The sequence below is a fragment of the Pholcus phalangioides genome, unplaced genomic scaffold (genome assembly GCF_987345545.1).
Source record: "Pholcus phalangioides strain wild (caught in Gottingen) unplaced genomic scaffold, Ppha-v1.0 ptg000021l_1, whole genome shotgun sequence".
NCBI lineage: Eukaryota > Metazoa > Arthropoda > Arachnida > Araneae > Pholcidae > Pholcus > Pholcus phalangioides.
The window spans coordinates 12,958,107-12,980,558 of record NW_028301614.1 but is presented as its reverse complement, the minus strand read 5'-3'; the positions used below and the strand labels follow the sequence as shown (position 1 = coordinate 12,980,558).

Here is a 22,452-nt window from a genome sequence, read left to right as displayed (position 1 = left end):
GCTAACTAACAGTTTTTTTTCTAACAGCGCGAGAGAGAGAGAGAAAACTCATTGTGCATTGACAAAGGGCTGCAACAATAACCTTTCATTTCCTTCCAAAGGCAAAATATTTCTCTGATTTCACCGACAGTTACTAACTTTTTTTGACAACAATTGGCCATGTCCTGCATTTAGGAATGTAATTTCTTGTATTTTCCTTGTGATATATTGTCAGCTCATTCATAATCACTTTGTAATTTGTGAAAATTATCTTCACATATTATTTCAGTAAAAATGACAAACTAAAGTGAGCTTTATTAACCACTATACGATCAAGGACGTAATGTTACATCCAAATGTCAGTAGAATAAATTCAAGCAAGTCTGTTTTCTTTCCTCTCTCCTCATCACCGCGGAACTTTGTTGAAACCCTATGAAAAAAAAATAGTTTTTTCACCTCTGTGATGAGCCGGTAAAAAGCTTCTACTCTAAGGTTAAATAAGTTCTACTATATACATGTGCATAAGAGGGGAAAGAAAACAGGTAGGTGAGGGTGAAAAGAGAAATATACTTAAGCAACCATAAGTATTTTTATGGGCATTGTATAATATTTTATCATGTGTATATATTGTTTACAATTTTTTGTTAATTGCATTTTAATTGGGTTGCTGTATATTTTAAATATATGGCATCCGTATTTTTATGGGCATCTTTTTCTCAGCCACCTTGTTGGGCATTTTGCCTGTTGTGGCGCTGTATTTGTATACCTACTCTCTGTCTTATCTGTACTACTTACAGATAAGATAGAGAGAGTATAGTATTTTTTTTTACTTTTTTCCTTTCATTTCTTTTCTTTTCTTACTTTTCTACTTTTTCCTTTCATTTCTTTTCTTACTTTTCTACTTTTTCCTTCCTTCCTTTTACTAACAAGCAAAGTGGTTAAGAAAAAATGGGAAATTTCTAAAAAAAAATGTCTTCCAAAAATCAATACTGGTCATATGGTCAGTTATCATTAATTTATTTTCCATACAGTATGCAATGTTTACATAGTAGCATAAATATTCTAATAGCGTACCTCATGGTCTAGTGGTTATGATAACCTGCTCTCTCCCCTCATCCAGGAGGCCTGGATTTCATTATGGCAAAGGAAATGTTTTCTTTCTTACAAATTTATAAAAATTTCATTTCACAAAGTTTTCATGCTATCAGTGAATTTAATTCTTTTCAAAAAATCATTTTGTATATTGTAACAAATGCTGCGATAATCTACCATATTCCCCTGTATGTAGTTAAACAGCGAGGTACACCAACATGCTGGGAATGCACGTAGTTTTCCAGCATGCCTGTATATTCTAGTCTGATTCTAGATAATTCATTAATATCTGGACTCTGATAATCAATTTTATTTATTTACTAGCTATAGTACCCGGCTCTGCCTGGGTTTTCTTCAATTACTGGGAGGATTGAAAAAGTGACAAAAACCATTATAAAGGCATAAACTTAATACTGGCAGCATTAAAGAAGTGACAAACCATTGTAAAGGCAAATGCATGTCTAAAATGAAATTTTCATGGTAACCAAAGTAAACATTCTGAAGTGATTGTTGCTGTGGAACCATTGTTGCCCGACAGTTTTTTTTTTCCCATTTTGGGCATTTGCCCAGCTCTAACAAACTTTTAAAGTAACCTATATTGTTCAATCCATGCCCTTGATATATATGCAAAATTTGGCCACAGTAGATCTGAAATTGTAGATTTGTATAGAGAACATACTCACCAGGCACACAGAAAATCAATTTATATATATAGATATATACCAAATTGTTGGCCCTGTAGCAATATACAAGAGAATGCAGTTGAATGAGACACATATTGTTTGATATTGTACAAGAACCAGTGATAGTGGAGGGCGACGACAATAGAGCTGGGAAGTTTGTTCCATTCACCAATGGTATGAGGAAAGAAGCTGTATTTAAAACAGTAAGTAGAAGCCAAAATAGGTTTTATTTTAAGGGAATGGTCGAGTCTTGTAGGATGTTGAAGCTGTAGGATGATTTGGCTAGAAAATACCAGAAGTATCAAAGTTACTTGACCATGGAAAATCTTAAAAAACAGGATTAGTCGTGAAATAAGATGAAGAGTTTGGGGGGAACATTAAATTTGTTTCTAAGTTCAGACACGGAAAAAAAAGGTGACCAGCAGTCATGGATGACTGCTGCCGCTGTGGTGGTCAAGTGGTCATAGTGACAGACTCTCATCTCGGGGACCCGGGTTCAAGCCCCACTGTCGCCATAGTAGTGGTTAGCTAAAGTTGGTTTTCTGTGGTTCCCAACTTTGAGGTACAAATGTGAGCTGATCTTCCCATTAAAAAGTCTTGCCACAGAGAGCAACAGGCCTACAAACAGTACAAATATTCAGTCATTAAACTTCACTTGTGAAATATAGATGGCAACACTGAAAAATCATACATAACACTAGATATACACTCAGATCATTAGGTACACAATACTCACACTTCCGGCACAACTCACTAGGTAGTAAATTGCCCATGGCGATAGACCTGAGTTGTGCTCAGTTTGAAGAAATGAAAGAAGATGGGTGGATTTATTTTAGATTGATTCAAGTTTGTCTATGTTGCTGGAGGTGTAGGGGTCCCAGATTTCAGCGGCATAGGCAAGTATGGGAGGGATATAAGTTCAGTAGCAAAGTAATCTGATATCCAGAGTGGAATGTTTAAGGTTGCGGCAGAAGAAGAAAATTTTGTTGAGACATTTCTGAAAGATTTAATCAACATTTTTGCTGCAACGTAGGTTAGCTGAGATCATGATGGTGAGATATTTAATTTGGGAAACTTGGGATATATTGTTAGATTGTTGATTGAGTAAGAGTATTCAAGAGGAAGTAATTTATGGGTTACTCTCGTAATATTTCATATTGATGGGCATCTGCCATATTCAACACTAGTCAGAAATGAAAATTAGATAATGTTGGAGAGGTTCTTGATCGGACACTTGAGGAATAATTCGGTAAATCACGCAGTTATCTGCAAAGAAGAAATAGTGAAGGATGACATATCGACTCTCTTTCTCTGCCAATCGATTTTGTTTCAGCAAAAATGCTCTAATAAGGTGGAATAAATAGCACGCACGTATATATTATTTTTTTTATAATTTCATTAATTCCTAACTGGCTAGTGATTCTTATCAGGGGAAAATATCTAGATCCTGCTTATGGTGCAGTTAAAACTAAACTTTTAAAACTTCTGCCGCTTATCTTCTGAAAATACAGCATATTGCTTCCAATGCATATTACTTCCTACATGAATTGATAACTTCCAAAAATTCATCTCCACATTCTATTCAGTTACCTATACAGTGATACCTCAGCTAACAAGGATGATTCATTTCACAATAACATTTGCTGAAACCGGATTTTTCATAGGTTTCTATGGAAAATGGTTCAATTCATTTCATGAACAGCCCAAGATTCAAAGATAAGTTTCATAAAACATAAAACACTAAGAAGCACTATAAAAAAAACACACATACTGCCAGAAGGCTGAGATAAACAATTTCACAATTCGTTGAAGGAAAATGAAAAACTGAACATCTTTTTATTTTACATTATGTATGATATGCAGTTGGGTTCATAAGCCATAGTGAAAAAAAAGTGTAATATGGTGTGCTAATGTGATATTAGTCAGCTCATTCTCCCACATTGCAGATGAAAAATTTCCTTGAATGTCCAGATTTTTCAGTTTGGAATTAAACTCTACATAACTAAACATTCATCTCTCTCTAGTAGACTACTAATTAAATTAGTTACCAAGTAACACTGATTTAAATTTAGTTATCTAGGATTAAGAGTCTTACCGTATGCATTGAAGCCATTCTAAAAAGTCTAAAAAGCCCTTTTTTTTCTATTTTTTTTTAATGTACTTGCTTTTAGCTTAATCATTTATTTTACATGAAATAGCTCAAAATCTCTCTTTCTGAAAGAGGGAAAGAAGTGTATCAGTAAAAAGGGATTTTGATTTGGAAATAAATTAATCTAGTTTAAGTAGTTACTCCTTGGATTCACTTTCAATGGCATAAATATTTATCTCACTATGCTGCTGTTTTACGAGAATTTATGCATTTATATCAACAAAAACATTTGTTAGGTGAGGCAGAAAAATGTTGAAAAAATCATTGTTAGCCAAAATATTCCTAGCTAGTCTTCACTACATTGAGTAAAGGTGATTAATCAAAATTATAAATTTCAAATCATTTCTGTGCAATAATTTAATCAAAACATTTAATTTTGTGAAACATATTTCTGAAATACTAATTTGCACTAATATAATATATGCAGTAAAACCTCCTAGGGGCCACCTCCAAACAACAGTAATCTCAGAACAATGGCGGCATTTTGTTGGAACCGAACTCGTCCCATAGACTTAACATTACAAGAAACCTCTGAACGATGGCCACTATGGACATGGAGTCAGGAAAAAAATATGCATATTGTGATGTGAAAAAAATTTCCAAGCTGATTTTTAAGGGAGTTTTCCGGCTCCCTGAACTTTATGGGGGGGGGGGGGATTATTATATGGGGTTTTTTTTACAAATGTTAGATGGGTATATTAAAGGTAGTAGATGTCTACACCTATGTCTTCAGGTATTGGATTCAACTTAGGAACGCCTTAAATAGGTCTAGTATGAACAAAGAATTATTTCGGGTTGGGGGTATACCATCTTGATCCAAATCAGTTTTTCCCATTTGTTGTGTTCTACTACCTGAGCACTGCAAGAGCTTGAATTTTTATAATATTATGATATATATATATTATTAGTATTATATATTATGGGAGTACAGCACTGTCATAATATTGTGGTAGATCGATTCATCAATCAGTATAATATCAAAATAAAACCATATACTCGTGTATAAGCCGAGTTTTTTTTGTGGAAAAATTTGTTCCTCAAGTGGGGGGCCAAAAACTGTGTACAACGCTGAAAAATCAGCACTGCTTCAGAACATTCTGCAAAGAATTTTAAGAAAAGTAAAGGAAACACTGTTATGGGAATTTTTATTGCACAACATTGCCAGTCAGCTGAGGGCTTGTTGCAGAACAATGTGAAACATTCTGCTTTGGGGAATTCTTATGGGGCAAGAGACAGGATAGGATGTCCTATGAATACCTGTGTATGACTACTGCATGACTGACTCCTCCATTGCTTGAGGTTGGATTTGCTGCTAATTTAGATTGAAAAGAAAGGAGGTGAAAGGTTCTGTCTATGATATAAGGATATGTTATCCAACATGCATTCATAATGAATCACTTTAGATAAAAGTATAATATACAAACAAACAGACGACTTATGTCTTCATACTTAAAATCAGCATTTTTGTGTTTACATTCATTCACATGGCTGTCTGGAATAAGCATAATGCCCCCACCTTTGGACCTTAATTTCCATGTATGTAAGTGTAATTATGCTATTAATTACTACAATTTTATCATTTTCCAACCTGATAAATTTTCATCACAACTGTGTACAAAAAAGAAAACAAATAATATATATAAATATTTTATTCCTCCCAATATTGAAATTCTCTTTTGAAGCTTTTTCTTTTCTCAAACTTTTGATACAATGGCCTCTCAATGTAACGCTGGTTTTCCATGAAATGATGAGGGTTCTTATAATGAGCTTTGATTGTAGTATGTTCAAGAAAAGCATTTGAATGTAAATTGCAATTTATTAACAAGTTTATGATAAACTATAGTTTTGCATGCTCAGGCATTCTGATTATGTTGCATTATCAATTAACGATTTCATGATTTCTTTCTATTGCATTCCTCTATCTAAAAAAAGAAAGAGAAGATAATCAATGGCCTTGTGAACTCAGATGGCAATCAGAACCAGTGTATTTCTCTGTTGCGTTTGAAACCTAATTGTGATGCTTCTGTGACAGGAATAAGTATTATGCCTGTGGACAGTGCTTCCAGCTCTGACGTGTGCCTTGAAAAACATATCAAAATATCGCAAGGAAGATCTAATGCAGATGGTGTTAAAATGAGAAAAAGTAGAATGAAAACAAAAAACTACAATGACGCAGACTTGAAATCAAAAATAACCCAAAATCCATTGTGTAAAACTATTGAGATATCGGAAGGGTTCAACAAAACTACTAAAAAAGCGATAACCGATGATAATGATAAGATTGATGTTTCGAGTCCTCCAAAACCACTTAAATCTTTTAAACTTACTGAAAATGTTAATAAGGTTGGAAAATCTGCTGCTTTATTAACATCTTTGCTAGATTCATCTGATCAATTAGAGGAGGAAAAAGATGCTAATGTTGATGAAGAAAATATGGTTAGTTCCGAAAAGATATTCACAGATGATAATCCTCAAAATTTTACGCTATTAAAACCATCAGTGTTTGATATGATTGAAAAGATATGTTCTAGTTCATGTGAGAATGGGAATGCCATCAACCTTGGACAACTTCTCAGCTCAAGTTGTTTTGATAATAACCTAGTCATGGATGATAAAGAATCAGAAAATTGCAAAGTAACAAGCATGGAGGATTCTCCAAAAACTAATCCAGAGACTCTCTGTTCATCTGCTAGTGAAGCTGATAATTATGATCGTGAAAAAAATGTCATAGAAAGCATTAAAAATGGATGGACTGTAAATAATGCTGGTCTCCTGACCATTGGAGAACTTTATTTGATGGTAAGTGTTCTTATTTTTTTTCCTTAAAAATCACTTTTTTGCCTTTAGTTTCGACCTTAAAGTGTAAGTGTTTTGAGATTATCATCATTAGTTCAATCAGAGATGAGTTGCTTTTAAAAAGTTGTTTTGACCACACAAGAAACAACCCAAAGGAGTAGTTTTTCCTCACTTTAGGCATTCCCAGTAATGATGTCAGTAAGAATATTTCATGTATATATAAAGGGTAGTTGATAACGTAAGTATCATTCTAATCACCTTCCCCCCCCCCATCATTATCGATGCTGATGTAATACTTGAATGCCTCTAACTGATATGTAGTAAATATGAGAGTTTAAAGAGAATGAGAGATATATATTACCTTAAAGCAGCATTTCTCAACCTATGGTATGCATAGGCGGCGATAGACTTGGTAGTCTGGGGAGGGGTACAATGATGATGATGATGTCAATTAATATATGCATATATACATTAGATCAGTCAACTTCACCTTTGACGCTGTGGGGGCAATGCCCCCCACGCCCCCGGAACTCCGCCCATGATGGTATGCTGACTAGAGATGATCTTATCTTTTTTAATTGTATTTTGAATTGTTTTTGAATTGTAGTTTGGTTTTTGTGTGGTTTTGTCTCTTATCTAAGATAAAGATAACATGTTATAGGTGACTCTTACAGCTTCTAAGGTTGTCGTGAGTGCAATTCATTATTCTGCCCTGGGCATAATTCCTGCTTAAAATATCCAAATATACAAGTCAAATTAAAAGTAAAATGTTTGCCGATTATATAATCACTTTAACTATAATAATCGGAGAAAAACAAAATTCTTTCCTACAAATCTCACTACATTGCAGGCAATCAAGTCAGTTGCAATCATTTACAACCACATTTTTGCTTACACAAGACATAAATTGCTGTGCCACAACAACCTTGTTTTACATGATATCTCTGAAATCTGAGATAGAAAGACATTTACAGCCAGAATTGATTGGCACTTCCAATGTACCCATATCTGAAAAATTCACACAATGTGAATGCGATTTGTGATGCTTTTTGTTCAAGATACATGAAATCAATAAATTATCTGGATATCATGCCAAGGTGAACTTGGAGAAAGTATCGTTCTCTCCACTGGGAATCAAATCTAGGACCTCTTGCATACCGGGTAAGCACACTGACCATTATACCACAGAGAGCCAATCCTTTTTCCCCTTAAAACACACATGTTGAAATGACTTGCTGAGTAGAAACATTGCAGCCTCTCTTAACTTCAGCTAATAGCCTCCAGGCAGTGGCAGTAGAGATAGATGATCTTTTACTTGGCCAAGATACATGAAATCAATGAGCTATTTGGATATCATGCCAAGGTGAACTTGGAAAAAATAGAACTTTTTTCCAAGTTTACTGAAAAATCAAGTTAAATAATAATGAAATTTGCTCGCCTTTCTCGAAATTTCTGAAATTATTTATTATTGATTTTTTCAGCTAGGTTATCCAACAAAAATAATGCTGGAATATGAATTTGAAGAGGTGATAGAAAAGACTGAGATGGATGTGAATAGGCTACAAAGTAAACCTGTTGTTAGTGGCCATAGGCTTTCTTCAGCTGATGTGATGGAGAAACTGATTAGCATGGCCGCTCTCACATTTCCAGAGTTCAAAAGCAAACAGGTAAAAAAAATATTTGTTATTATTATCATATTTTTCTATACCCGAAACATAACTTCCTATTTTTGTCATACTAAAAGTAAATAGTTCTCTTTCTAGATAGCATAATGATTGAATTCATTGCATGAAGAAGAAAAATCTTCAAACTCTGCAATAGTTAATTATTTCTTTAGATTACCACTCAATTACTGATAACAATTAGTTTAAAGACCTATGTAAATTTTTATGACTTTCATTGATATGAACACAGACATCCTTCTGGAACTTTCATTCAATTGACGTCAAAGTAAACCTTTGTCTCATTCCACACAGGGAAAAACGATCACCAGATTTTGTTCAGCCAGAGACCTTCTTTAATGTTAGAAATGAAAATTACAAACACTATAATAATATAACATCAAATAAGAGATCTTTTTTTCATTCGCAATCAGTATATTTCAGAGCTAGACAAATCCCAGGCACCAGGTTGCCATGGCAAACTAAAAGAAATTACTACCTGAAATTTTCTACGTGTAGTTACCTGATTGGACTCAAGACAGCACCTAATTTTTTTTTAGTAATACTTTTGACTCCTAAAAAATTTTGCTGCCACCCAAACGTTTTTTCAATTTGTCAAACCCTGGTGTATTTTCTACTGATGGCATTGGCATAGTTCCAGTAAAAACATAGGTTGTGTTTTGATCTCCGAACCTGTGTGTATGAAACCAAAAGAAAGACTTTTTCTGTAATAATTTGTTTATTGGTCTTTACTTAATTTTAGATAATTTATATCATACAATTAATGTTTTATTATATAATGTAGTAATTAATAATACATAATTTCTTTATGAATGAGTAAGCATTTTAAGTCCGCAGTTTTGTGTTTGTGTATTTTTTAAAAATACTCATTAAGATTTCTTGTTTAAATTGTTTTCTGGCTTGCAATGATTTTTCATGATGGCTTTTGAAAATTGTTATATGCAGAATCCACTGCACCAGCTACTGTCTCATAAAAGTTGTGAATCAGTGTACTAAATTAATAAATGATATTTTACTCTTTTTAACGCATGATTTAAAATCTTACAGCTTAATCAAAATTAGCTTTTGTTCAGCCTGATGTAATAAATTTTAATTCAACAATGTAAGACAAGTAGACCCATACCACTTTCAGAATGTTGTATATGTTCATGAAAAAAAAATTATGCATTTCTTTTACTCATTTCTTATACATTTCTTTCACTGGAATCATTTACTGCATAAATTTGAATTACTATTTTAACATTTATTATGTATAACAAACCCTTTTTTTTTTGCTAAAAATTGGTAATATTAATGAAATTTTTTCCCAAATTTTAAGCCCCAAAAATTGGGGGGGGGGGGGGGTTCCTTGAACAAATTCAAATATAATAAGTGTTTGGTTTTGAATTGTTTTACTACTTTTCATTATTGATCAACACCATGATCATTTACAAGATATCCATGTGTGAAGTTTCTTTTGGAAAGTGCTGCTTAATGTTTTTCCAGCTTGTTGCTGTGCAGTTGTTTGACATCTTTATGGACTGGCATTGCAAGGATCCTAATTCAAACTCTGTTGGCAGCTGAAGTGTTTTTCATGCACTATTCCAACTTCTAGGTGTGAGTCAGTGTTTCATGTGAAAAGTTTCTTTGCAGACAGAAGACAGGCCTCCAACACAATACTTGCATAACACTAAAATTCAGGCATCAGCCACTTTTGCTTCTAATCTTGAAGACAAATGGCAGCACCACTAAAACACAAAACATGAAATATCCTGGAAACATTAATATGTTAGGCTCACACTTACACACAACCAATTTGTTCTGGCATGTGCGGAATCGTTTAGAAATTCCTCAGGAGAATGTTTACAATGTGCATGATTAGTTTAATATTGGTTGTGTAATTTAGCTTAATAATGAGGTTCCATTCCTAAAAAGAAATGGTGCTTGTGGCTATCACAAGAAGTCCCCTTACTTAGCTATTATGGTAGCAGACATGGTAGAAATCGAAGTGCTAAAAGTCTTGATCGATCTAATTTTTTCTTGCATGCATAAAATGCAAATGGCGCAAGAAAAATAATATGAAAAATATTGAAACCATTTTCTTAAAAAAAATTCCTTCATATGTTTTTAAGAAATGTGTTAGCTTTCCTTATTTTGCCAATTATTTCATGTGAATTTTATTCACAGGTTTCACCATTATCTCCAACACCATCCATTCAAGAATTTGTTAATTTTTCTGGTTGCTCTGGAACTTGCAAAACATCATGTTGTGTTGGACGAGCAGCGAATCTTAAAGCACCAAGCAGTACTAACAATCCTCTTCCTCCAGTGGAGATCATAAAGCCATGTGTAACTGATGCACCTTCTCCAAGTTCTCACGGAGTTGCTTCTCCTCTGGAAAATCAAGATCTTGTTGTTACACCTCATGAAGTGAATCCTACAACGAACAGGCCCTTGCAAGAATTATTAAAGAAAGAAATTGATGTAAGACTTTTGTTTTGCTCATTTTATGCATAACATACTGTAGAGTCTGAATATATTAGTTCTATTATTTAATGGCTTCATTTCAATATTTGAAAATTGAAAGTCATATTAAAACTTGGTGACTAACAAAATTTTAAGAACAAGTGAGATTTCTTCAAATCACACTCATGAATCAGTATCTGATTTCTGTTGCTTTTATGGCAATGCATGTTGTAATAGGATCATTTTTCTTTGAAGTTCAATGCTAAAATCATGAGAAAAAAATGTATCAAAGCTTTTCCATCCTCTATTACATTTCAGAAGTTGTTGCCTGGGACAAGGAGAGGTTGCAGAATTCGCCGTAAGCCCCTCGTTGTCCAGCGTCCTCTTACACCAAGAGATGGAATGAAAACAGTCCCTAGTACTAGACCCACAACTGTCGTGCAACTCGTTCCTTCTGGGCCGCAGTTAATTCAGCCAAATGTTATTTCTACTGATGATGCTATGTTAACGAAGTAGTAAAGAGATGTCACCTACTGGTAATTTTGTTTTTCTACGTATGAAAAGGTGCTCCTGTGCATAATACTAAAGAGTGTGACAAACTGTTGTGGTTATTATTTTGTTGTATAGCATTTAGGCTGCATTGAGAGCAAGAATCAATCTAAAGTATGGGTGTCAAAGGTTTTCTAATCCGGTAGGCACTCGAGTTTTCTGGAGATTTCTGAATAAATCCTGAGAGATTAATGTCCTCGTGCCACAAAATAGCAGGTTTGCTTGAGCACCCCTAGTTCTAATGCCAATGTCCTAAAGTATTTCTTGTGTTCCCTGAAATGTTTGCTTTTAGAAACTGACATTTTCTCTTGAATTCACAGAAAGTTCACTGTAAAAGAATTTATGCAGTGAACTTCATACAATAACTAATAACATAAACTTTTCTATATGAAATTTGGAAAGCGATTTGTGTTAAAATATTTATTGAATAAGTCAAATATGATTTCAATATACGGTTGTGTTCATAAAAAAATCTGACAACCTTATTTTTGCTAAAATATTTTGATGTATAGGTATAATTGGTATATAAAGCATATAGATTTCATTCTTACCTACTAATACATATCTGAGAAAACGGACCTGTAATCAAATCATATACTTTGTTTATAACAAAAATACTCAAACTTAATCAGATAAAAGAAAATTTCATGATTCACAATAATTATCAAACCATCAAAAATAAACATTGTAAATAACATATTTTTCAGTATTTGGTAGGGCACCTCATAGCTTTAATTACTGCATTGCATCTACGGGGCATTGAGTCCACCAAATCCATCAAGTTTTTTGTCATTTTTTCCATTCTTGCTGCAAAAATTTAAATTCTCTACCCAGATTAGAACATTTCATAGCTTTACAGTGACATTTAAGCATCTGCCATAGTTTCTCTATTGGATTTAGATCAGGTAACATCAATAGGTATTTTAGAATTATTATTTTTTTGGCGGTAAACCACGACTTCACAGACTTAGCTGTGTGCTTCGAGTCATTGTCTTGTTGAAAAATCCATCCTCAAAGGATTTGAGTTCTGCTGTAGGGTAACATATGGGCCTTTAGAATGTCCAAATATTGTTTTTGGTCGATGATGCCTATTATTCGCACCAAAGGACCAGTACCGGATGATCCAAAGAAGACCCCACACCATTATGTTACCATCACTATGTTTAACTGGAGGAAACATATCTCCTGTTGAATCGCTGGTTTACTGGCTGCCTGATGTATTGTTTAGTCGATTCAAACATTTCCAAAGGTTGTTTTGACTCATCACTCCAAACAACCTTTGTCCATTGTTTAGGAGTCCAATTTTTGTGCTTCAGAGCAAAATCAAGTCAGTCCTTTCTATTCTTAACGAAATCAAGGGATTCTGTTAAAAGGAGGCTTAGAGGCTGGATGTAAACACAACTATTTATTTGTTAAACATGATAACGGTTAAACAACAGTAGTAAAGTGCTAGTACTGTACACAGGCTTATATACAATCTCGATCGGTGACGTCGCAAACAGTAGCGTCATATGCGGAATGCTAATGAATACAAGGGTTTCCTCAGATGGTGTCATAACACCCCTTCCCCTAAGATAGAACAAAGTCCTTAAAATGGTGAGGCAGAGTGACTGTCCGTCTAGGACGCTGACTCTGTATGGACGATTCTTCTGGAACAATTTCCGGTTTCGCCATCAGTCTCGGACTGTCCTTTGGAACTACTTTCACTTGTGATTCTGCAACCGTTGGCTCAGGTGACTGCGATACTGGAGATTCTAATGGTTCTTTAATGTTAATTGTCGACTCAGGATTGTCAGGAAGTCGTTGCAACAATTGATCAACATGTCGGCGTACAACATCACCATTTTCAGTAACAGCCTTGCAGGACACTGGACCTGTTGGCTGGACTATGGTAGCGGGAAGCCGCGTTGAACCTTGACCACAGTTTCTAATGAAGACTGGATCATTTTCACTGAAATATCGTGTACCACGATTGTCATTCTTCTGATAGAATTCCAGCTCCTGCTTTTCTCTCCTTTCGGCTATTAGATCCGGAGGAAGATTATCTAGAATAGTACTCAACCTCCTCCCCATCAACAATTCCGCTGGGCTGGCACAAGTTGTGGATGTTGGAGTACAATGCTGCTGCAACAAGAAATTTGCCAATCTTTTCCGCCAGGAGCCATGTACAATTCGACGTAAGGCATCTTTAACCGTTTGTACAGTTCTTTCAGCCTGCCCGTTAGCACATGGTCTTCTAGGAGCGATTAAGACTCTGCGAATCAGATTGCATTCCAGGAACAAACGGTACTCCATTGAGATGAATTGACCTCCATTGTCGGAAACCATGACATCTGGTATACCATGGGTGGCAAACAAGTCTCTGAGAACGTCAACCATTGCACACGCAGATGTAGAACTCATGCAACGTACTTCGACCCACTTTGAGAAGGCATCAACGACCACCAGGAATTCTTGACCTTGGAATGGACCAGCAAAATCAATATGTAGGCGTTACCAAGGCTTACTAGGAACTTCCCATGGGTGCACTGGGGGCCCTAGGAGGTGCAATGACGTGTCTGTTGGCACGCTCAGCAGGATTTCACTTGACACTCAATGTCGGAATCGATGCATGGCCACCACACGTATGACCGCGCTAATGCCTTCATCCTTTCGATGCCAGGATGGGCAAGATGTAAGGCTTGTAAAACACATGGTTTCCCGGACACCGGTATCACGACTCTGTTTCCCCATAATAGGCAATTTTTATGAGTTGATAATTCATTTATTTTTGAAAAATATGTTTGAAATTTTGGGTCAGGCTTCTCTGAGGGCCAACCCCGCAAAACCCAATTAAGAACCCTAGAAAGAATAGGATCACGTAGTGTAAGCCTAGAAATCTCCGTGGCACACAGGGGTGGGTCCTGTAATTCTTCAGTAAAGAAAACCTCCAAAGGCGGGGGTACCTCAAAATTTTCAATTTTTGCTGGAAGTCTACTCAATGAATCTGCATTTTGAATTTTTCTACCGGGCTTGTGTACTAATGTAAAATCATATGCATTTAAGATCAGGGACCATCGAAGCATACGTGGAGACAAAATTTCCCTTGTTGGCTTATTTTTAAGGAATATTCCCAACAATGGCTGGTGATCTGTCACGATAGTGAAATTTTTTAATCCCAAAAACAATTGCTAATGCCTCTTTATCTATTTGTGCATAATTTCTCTCAGCAGATGTGAGAGTATGCGATGCAAAAGCTATAGGGGGCCTCTATACCATCAGCACGGATATGATTTAAAACGGCTCCCACACCAAAAGGTGCAGCATCACACACTAAATTAATTGGCAATTTTTCATCAAAAGGGACTAAAACAGCTTCTGAGCTAAGCTCCTTGAGTGAATTAAATGCATTATCATGAACCTTTGTCCATTTCCATGTTGCACCACTGTCCAAGAGCCTGTGCAATACTTCCGCTTTAGTAGATTTTCCCTCTAGAAAACTATTATAGAAATTTAGAATTCCCAAAAATGCTTGTAAGTGAACCCTATCCCTGGGACAGGAAAAGAATGAATAGCCTCAACCTTACTTTTTGATGGGTGGATGCCCTTTGTATCAATGCGATACCCCAAAAACTCCACTTCGGGTACTCCAAAGAGACATTTTTCCTTGTTAGCCTTTAGGCCAGAATTCCTCAGGCGTCCTAGAACCTGTTCTAATTGGGCGGCTAATTATTCGCGTGAATTTCCGCGGACAAGAACATCGTCAAAATACGGAACAACTCCATCTAAACCCAAAAATAAGTCTTCCATTAAGTTTTGAAAAATTCCCGGTGCCATATTTATTCCAAACTGAAGTCTATTGACCTTAAAAGCCCCTTTATGTGTTATAATAGTCTGGGCCTTGGCAGAAATATTATCAGCTGGGAGTTGCAAGTATGCTTGGGCTAAATCTATTTTAGCATAACAACCACCCCCTTTCAAATTAGATAACAGGTGATTTACTGCAGGAATAGGGTAGGGGTGAGCATTCATTGCTCTATTTAATGTGACTATAATCCCCACACAACCGCACATCACCAGAGGGCTTGATTATTGGAACCACTGGAGTTGACCATTTCGGATTTGAAATTTTCTCGATTACTCCCTCATAAAGGAGTCGGTTCAAGGCCGCTTTGATCTTGGGTTTCATCGCCAATGGTACGCTACGAGCCCTATAACGTATGGGGGCAAAGTCTGGATTTATGGGCAAGGACACCGCATTAACCTTGTAGGAACCTAATTTACCATCAAAAACGTCGTTATAATTGTAAACTAGTCTATCAATTTCACTCATTAAAATTTGGTTTATCCCAGCTATAGCAATTCCCAGGGGCTCAAACCATGAATATCCTAATATGCTAGTACAATCATTTTCTGAAATTAAGAGTTCCATTTTTTTGTTGCGGGAATTATGCTCTACGTTTACCTCACAACTGCCCACAAGCAAGATTCCATTTTTAGAAAAATTGCGCAAGTTAATTGAAGTTCGTTTAATTTCCCGTTTTTTGAAATGAAAAAATTTTTTGAACGTGCATTTAGATACAATCGAATAGTAGGACCCTGAATCTATTTCCATTTTTAATTTCTTGCCTTCAATAAAAACCTCCACATTTTGTTTAGAAGGGGAATTCAAATTCAAGGAATTAATATATTCCGGTTGTATCTCAATCTCGTTTGTGCGAGGTTGCTTTTTATCACGCTGTTTTCAGCACACCTTTTTTATATGGCCCCTTAATCCACAGCCATTGCACACTGAATTTCTAAACTTGCATAATGAGCGATCATGATTTCCACCGCATCCAAAGCAAACAAATCCACTATTTTTTGAATTTTGAGAAACTACCTTGTTGTCCCTGGATTTCCCAGAACAACGCGAACGAGGATCGGGCTGCTGTGATTTACCAACCCTCTGATTGCGTACGAGATCAACAGAATCGAAATTTTCAGGACTCGATAAGGAAGTATTTTGTAGATGGATATGTTTAGACTGCGAGGCCGCAATCTCCGATGCCTCAGCCATTGAAATCGCAGTTTCCAACGTGAGACCAGGTTCGGCTAATAGCCTCTTCTGAACCTCCCCATCTCTCATCCCACAAACTAGTTGATCCCGCAAGCGTTCAGCCAAAGAATCGCAGAAATTACAATCTTCCGCAAGCTTTCTCAGTTCGGTCACGTACGAGTTCACACCTTCATGCTTGCCCTGTACCATTTTATAAAATTTAAATCGCCGGAATATCTCGGAGGACTTAGGACAGAAATGCTGCTGTAATAACTTTAGTAAGTTTCCAAACTTATATTCCGTAACATTTTTGGGCAAAGTGAGGGTACGAATTATCGACAAAGTCTTTATTCCGCAAACTGCTAGAAGGTTTGCACGTTTTTTAATTTCATCGTCGATTTCATTTGCTTTTAAAAAAAATTTTAACTGTTCCACATATAATTCGAATGAACTCGGATGTGAAGTATCGAACTCCGAAATCGACCCTATAGTAGCCATGATCAATGAAGTCTCACGCAACCGAACGAGAGAGAGAGAAAAAAATAATTATAAGCAACAACGCACAAATGAGAACAGCATACATAAAACGCAAGGAAACCCTAAGTTTTCCTAAACAATCGGGGGGGAAACAAGATTTAACTAAAATAACATACCCATGTACGATTCTCAGGAATAGAAACAGAGAAGGAACACCGGTGCCCGAAAAAGCACGGTTCATGACCTTGACACGTGCACAGTCGATCACACGCACCAGCTAATCCATACGAATATTCCGAGGCATTTTTCCGATGCTAAGAGTCGCTATCCCAGCAGGTACGTTAACATCCTTGTCGCCAATGTTAAAGGGAGGCTTAGAGGCTGGATGTAAACACAACTATTTATTTGTTAAACATGATAACGGTTAAACAACAGTAGTAAAGTGCTAGTACTGTACACAGGCTTATATACAATCTCGATCAGTGACGTCACAAACAGTAGCGACATATGCGGAATGCTAATGAATACAAGGGTTACGTCAGATGGCGTCAAACTTGGAATGCTTGGTTTATCTCTATTGCACTCTTTACCGAATGGTGTTCATGAAGCAATCGATTCTGGAACAAGTTTTTCTTGGGTGACCAGAACCAGACTTCATGCTTACCTCACCACACACTTGAAACCACTTCCAAACATCACATATTGTCGATTTTGGAATACTTAGAAATTTAGAAATAGAAATGTAGCTTTGCCCATCTTGGATAAGTTTCACGATCTGTTCTTTTGTTTCCAGAGAAATTTGTCTTTTACGAGGTATTTCCCTCGCCTCCAAAGTTGCAAGAAAAATGATTTTAAATTTTAAAAAATGAAAAAGCCAGCTCCAGAAAGAAAACGAAAAATTCACACTGACCGACTTGTTTTAGCTTTGAATGAATTACTTTTGGGGAGCAACATATTATATACCCTTTCTTTTCCTATAAATTTGACCCAGTCGTAAGAGTTGTAGACAGACGTCATACAAGGTAATTCTGATTTGCATTTCATTTAGAGGGAAAAAATCGATCGTCTTATTTTTTTTAACACAACTGTATTACAGGGGAACCACTAAGTTTAAGTTTTTCATGAGACCACTGGAAAAAACATATAAAAAAATTCACCTTTGCAAATTGTCACTACCCTGCATAAATTCAGTTAATCAAATTGTTGGGCTTGGCTGAAGTTGATGTTCTGTGGTTCTCAACTTCGAGGTTCAAATAAAAGCCAATCTCCCCATTAAAGTCTCGCCACAAAGAGCAACAAACCTACAACAGTGAAATCTTCCTCATTACACTTAACTCATAGTTAGGAAAATTTATGACAGATGGCAGTGCTACACATAACAACCATTACATAAAAACAAACTTTATGTTAGGTTCAAAACACATACATACACATTCCAACATGTACCAATTTGTTAGAAATTATGTAGAGAAACATGGACAGGTGCGTGTGTGGTTTAGTAGTAAATCAAATCCAATAAGCTGTGATTCCTAAACCTTTTCAGGTCAGTGCTGTCGCTATTCAATCTCTAGCATTTAAGCAGTATCAAAAGTGTCATGATAAATTTTGCCTCAAACTGATTTTTCACATTTCTTTAAGTTAGTTTTCCTCAACCTTTCAGTATTCACTACCAAATTTACTGTATAAGTAAAGTTTGCCCCGCCCCCCTGCATATACAGACTTTAATGAGTTTTAAATAACTGATATGAAAATATTTTGTATCATTATGTTTTCATTTAGCAGGGTGACTTAATAACAAGTAGGATCAACCTGTTATTTTTTATGTTGGCAGGGACATTTAAACTGGCGTTATGGCGTTAAGTGACTGACATTATGCAAAGGTCTAACTGCATCATCAGAATGCATGCTTTTTTGTTTAGGATTTATTCATTTACTTTTGTTCTGATTTTTGTGTAGTTTTTAATCTTGCTTTGCGCTCCCCCCTTGTGTGATATTTTGGTCATATACCACAGGTCAAGAACTACTATTTCAATTCTTCTGTGATGTTACCAGATAACAGTGGGAGAAAGTTGCCCTTTTTGAGAGGGTAGTGAAATCAACAATTCGGGGGTTTTTCTTTTCGCTTGTGCTCCATCCACTTATCATAGTTTGTTGGTTTGTTTTTGTCATTACAGTAAGATAAGTGAGGAGTTCAAAACACTTGCTCATTATATAGACTTTATCTTTTACGTGATTGTTCTAATGCACACGTGCTCAACCCATGGCCCAAATGTGGCACTTGGATTCATCTGATGTGGCCTGTGACCTTAAACCTAATTTTGTAAAAATGAGCTAAGCTGTACATAGCCAGATCACTTAGTGACCTGCAATGCAGTTCAAAATCACTTGAGTGGCCCTTGGCTTATTCCCAAATCACTTGAGTGATCTTGCAGCACAGTTTCACACAGTACATTTTCAGATAACCTAAATGACCCATAGCACATTCCTAGATCACTGAAGTGACCAACGGCATATTTATAGATCATTTGAGGGATTCGTGGCATACTTCCAGAGCATGTAGGTGACCCTCAGAACATTTACTGATCGCTTAAGTGACCTGGGGCACAGTTTTAGATTACTCAGGAAGCCAGCGTCACATTTCCAGATCACTTAAGTAACCTGTGACATATTTAAACTTCACTTGAGCAATCTTCAGCACAGTTCTAGACCCATTAAGTGACCCTTGGCACATTTACATATCACATAAGTAACCTATTAAGCCACACATGCACCTCGTCCACATTCCTCTGTGGAGCTTCTACCACTTCAAGGCGTGAATGCGAGCCGATCTCCCCGTTAAAAAGTCTCGCCACAGAGAGCAACAGACCTACAACGTTACAAATCTTCAATCATTACACTTCACTCACAATTTGAAGTATAGATGGCAGCCCTGAAATACCAGACACAACACTATAGCTACACACTCAGACTGTTAAGTGCACTCACGTTGTTCCAGACTCTGCCACAAAGCTGAGCTGGAAGAGATCTCAGCAATGGGATAAGTCTGGTGACAGAGCCCCTGGCTTCATTCATTCATTGCGAAGCTTCTACCAAATTGGTATATGTTTGATACATTGGTACATACATACCTGGAATGTGCGTTTCTCTGTTGTGAGCCTAATGTAATGTTACTGTGTAATTTTTATTATAGTGCTGCCATCTACCATTTATTTTTCAAACTACACATAAGTAACCTGTAACACTGCTCCAAATTGTTTTGAAACATGTTTTCAAATCGCCAAAGTGCCCCCTCTCTCTGTCTCTCATAAAGGTTGAGTACCCTTGTTCTAAGTCAGGCATCTTCAACCCATTGCTTGCAAGCATCATGGTGCTTCCTGAAGTACCCAGAATTCTCTATGCTTATGTTCGATTTTGTGCTCACAAGCACTTGATCAATGTTCCAGTTAAACATCTGCAAATTGTGTTCTAGGATTGAAATCATCCTGATTTCATGCATTCTTATGTCAAACTTGCCAAAAAGGGTGCTTTTCTTTTGATGATGGATACAGGCAGTGCTCGTGACAAGACAAAGGTTTAAGCCCTCTGTTGTAAGGAGTAGGGGAAAATATTAAAGGTTTATCTTTATATATTTTATATGGTTTGTAGCATGTGATTTGTTCCAGAAAAAGAGGGTGAAGTATCAAACTATAGACGATTTGACGTCTAATAAAACTTTTAAAACAGGACTAATTATGTGCATAATGAGAAAGAAATGCATTGCTGATACAGAAAATGTGATGGAGTCTCAAAAACATTATATGTAATGTGGAAGAACAACATGATGGGATAACAAAATTATGATTCCAGTAATAGTTCAACAATGCTCCATATTATTAGAAAAGTTTATGTTTTATTGTGGCTTATAACAGTTTTCCATGTATAATTAGACTATTCATTGATGATCGTGTTAATGGTCATTCTATTCTTTTGCAGCCAGCTATTGAAGGAACTACCGAAACCAAATTGCATGTGGATGTATCCAATAATATTGAGGGATACCTGGAAACTGGTGCAAAAGCAGGATAAGCTTGATGGTAAATTTGAAATACAAGCTTGATGGTAAACTTGAAATACAAGCTTGATGGTAAACTTGAAATACAAGTTTGATGCTCACTGATAACTCACTCCGAGCTGAGTTCGTGTTATTTGAGATTCGCAATCAAGTTTTTGTCCAGTTCGATGTGGTTCAAGCAGTGATGTTCAGTGTAGGTCTTCTTGACATACTGATCCACCTTCTGACATGAAGTTTGTGATAGGCAAGAAGGGGAAAAGTTCTGCTGCAGATGAATTTACTCAGTCTAGGAAATGTTCTTGCATTTCTAAATTTTGGAATTGATTCCTATTAAATTAGCTTTGCTTTGTTAGCTTGCCGTCTTCTCAGTTTCAATGTAAGTCAGGTTTTTTCTTTGTATTTATTGAGTTTTTGTGTTATGATAAAAGAAGAGTCATTTGTGTTACTGTATATAAGCATTTTCATCAGCACGTTGCAGTTAAACGTTCTTTGTTTTAATCAAACTTAAAGTTCTAGTAATTGTGTTGATCGGAATCAAACATTCATTTTGTCACTTAAAAATTTTTTAAATAAATCTACTATATTTCTTGGCCTATCCACTTAATTTTTTAAGGTAGTTTTTAGGTTTGCAGTGCTTACCATTTCCAAACATGGAAAACAGAAGGCAGCAACAGTAGAACACCAAACAATCATAACTCCTGCAACATAAATACATTAGGCCATACGTAAGCACAAACACAACACAATCCTGTATGTACGGATTAGTTAGAAAATTTGCAGAACCATGTGTACAAGGTGCTTATACATTTAAGTATAGAAGCCGCTTTGGTGGTCGAATGGTCATTGTGACGGACTTGCATCACGGGGACCCGGGTTCAAGCCCCACCATTGCCACAGTCAGCTGAAGTTGGTTTTCTGTGGTTTCCAACTTCAAGGCACAAATGCGAGCTGATCTCTCCTCTAAAAAGTCTCGCCACAGAGAGCAACAGGCCTACAAATAGTACAAATGTTCAATCATTACACTTCACTTCTGAAATATAGATGACAGCACTGACAAAAAAAATCGGACACAACACTAGACACACCCTCAGACTGTTAGATACACACATTTACACTCCCAGCGCAACTCACTAGGTTGTAAATTGCCCATTGCGATAGACCTGAGTTGTGCTCAGTTTGAAAGAAAGAAAGTTAAGTATAGAAGTAGTGCTTATACTGATATGGTGCCAATGTTACATTTTGTTTGAAAAAAAAATTCTAAGAAATCGAACAGAGGAAGATACATATATATATATATGAAATTCTAATATCAACTAATTACTAAATGAGACTCATGAAAAAGCTAATACACATAGGAATATGAAGCTCCCTGATTCATTTAGACACACTATGGGTGTTCAGAAGATAAAATACAACATTCTACTATCAGGCTGACCGGGAATCCCACATGCATTGGATACCAAACCATTACTTCTGGTTGCTCAGCAAAAAAATGTATGAGATTTTCTAAAGACTGTGGTTATATATCTCAA

General features: G+C 36.2%; 1 protein-coding gene across 2 annotated transcripts in view; it reads left to right on the top strand.

The window, feature by feature from the left end:
• The window catches only part of crm (cramped chromatin regulator), a 73,179-nt gene extending 50,981 nt beyond the window's left edge, over positions 1-22,198 (top strand). The window contains exons 9-13 of one of the 2 annotated variants that reach the window (XM_089249160.1): positions 5,836-6,702; positions 8,181-8,366; positions 10,548-10,844; positions 11,145-11,362; positions 20,842-22,198. In XM_089249160.1, coding sequence (XP_089105286.1) covers positions 5,836-6,702; positions 8,181-8,366; positions 10,548-10,844; positions 11,145-11,342 — 1,548 coding nt within the window. In that variant the 3' untranslated portion in view covers positions 11,343-11,362; positions 20,842-22,198. The remainder of the gene's footprint in view (positions 1-5,835; positions 6,703-8,180; positions 8,367-10,547; positions 10,845-11,144; positions 11,363-20,841) is intronic. The other variant, XM_089249159.1, reaches the window with a different exon arrangement.
• The last annotated feature ends 254 nt before the right edge of the window (positions 22,199-22,452 follow it).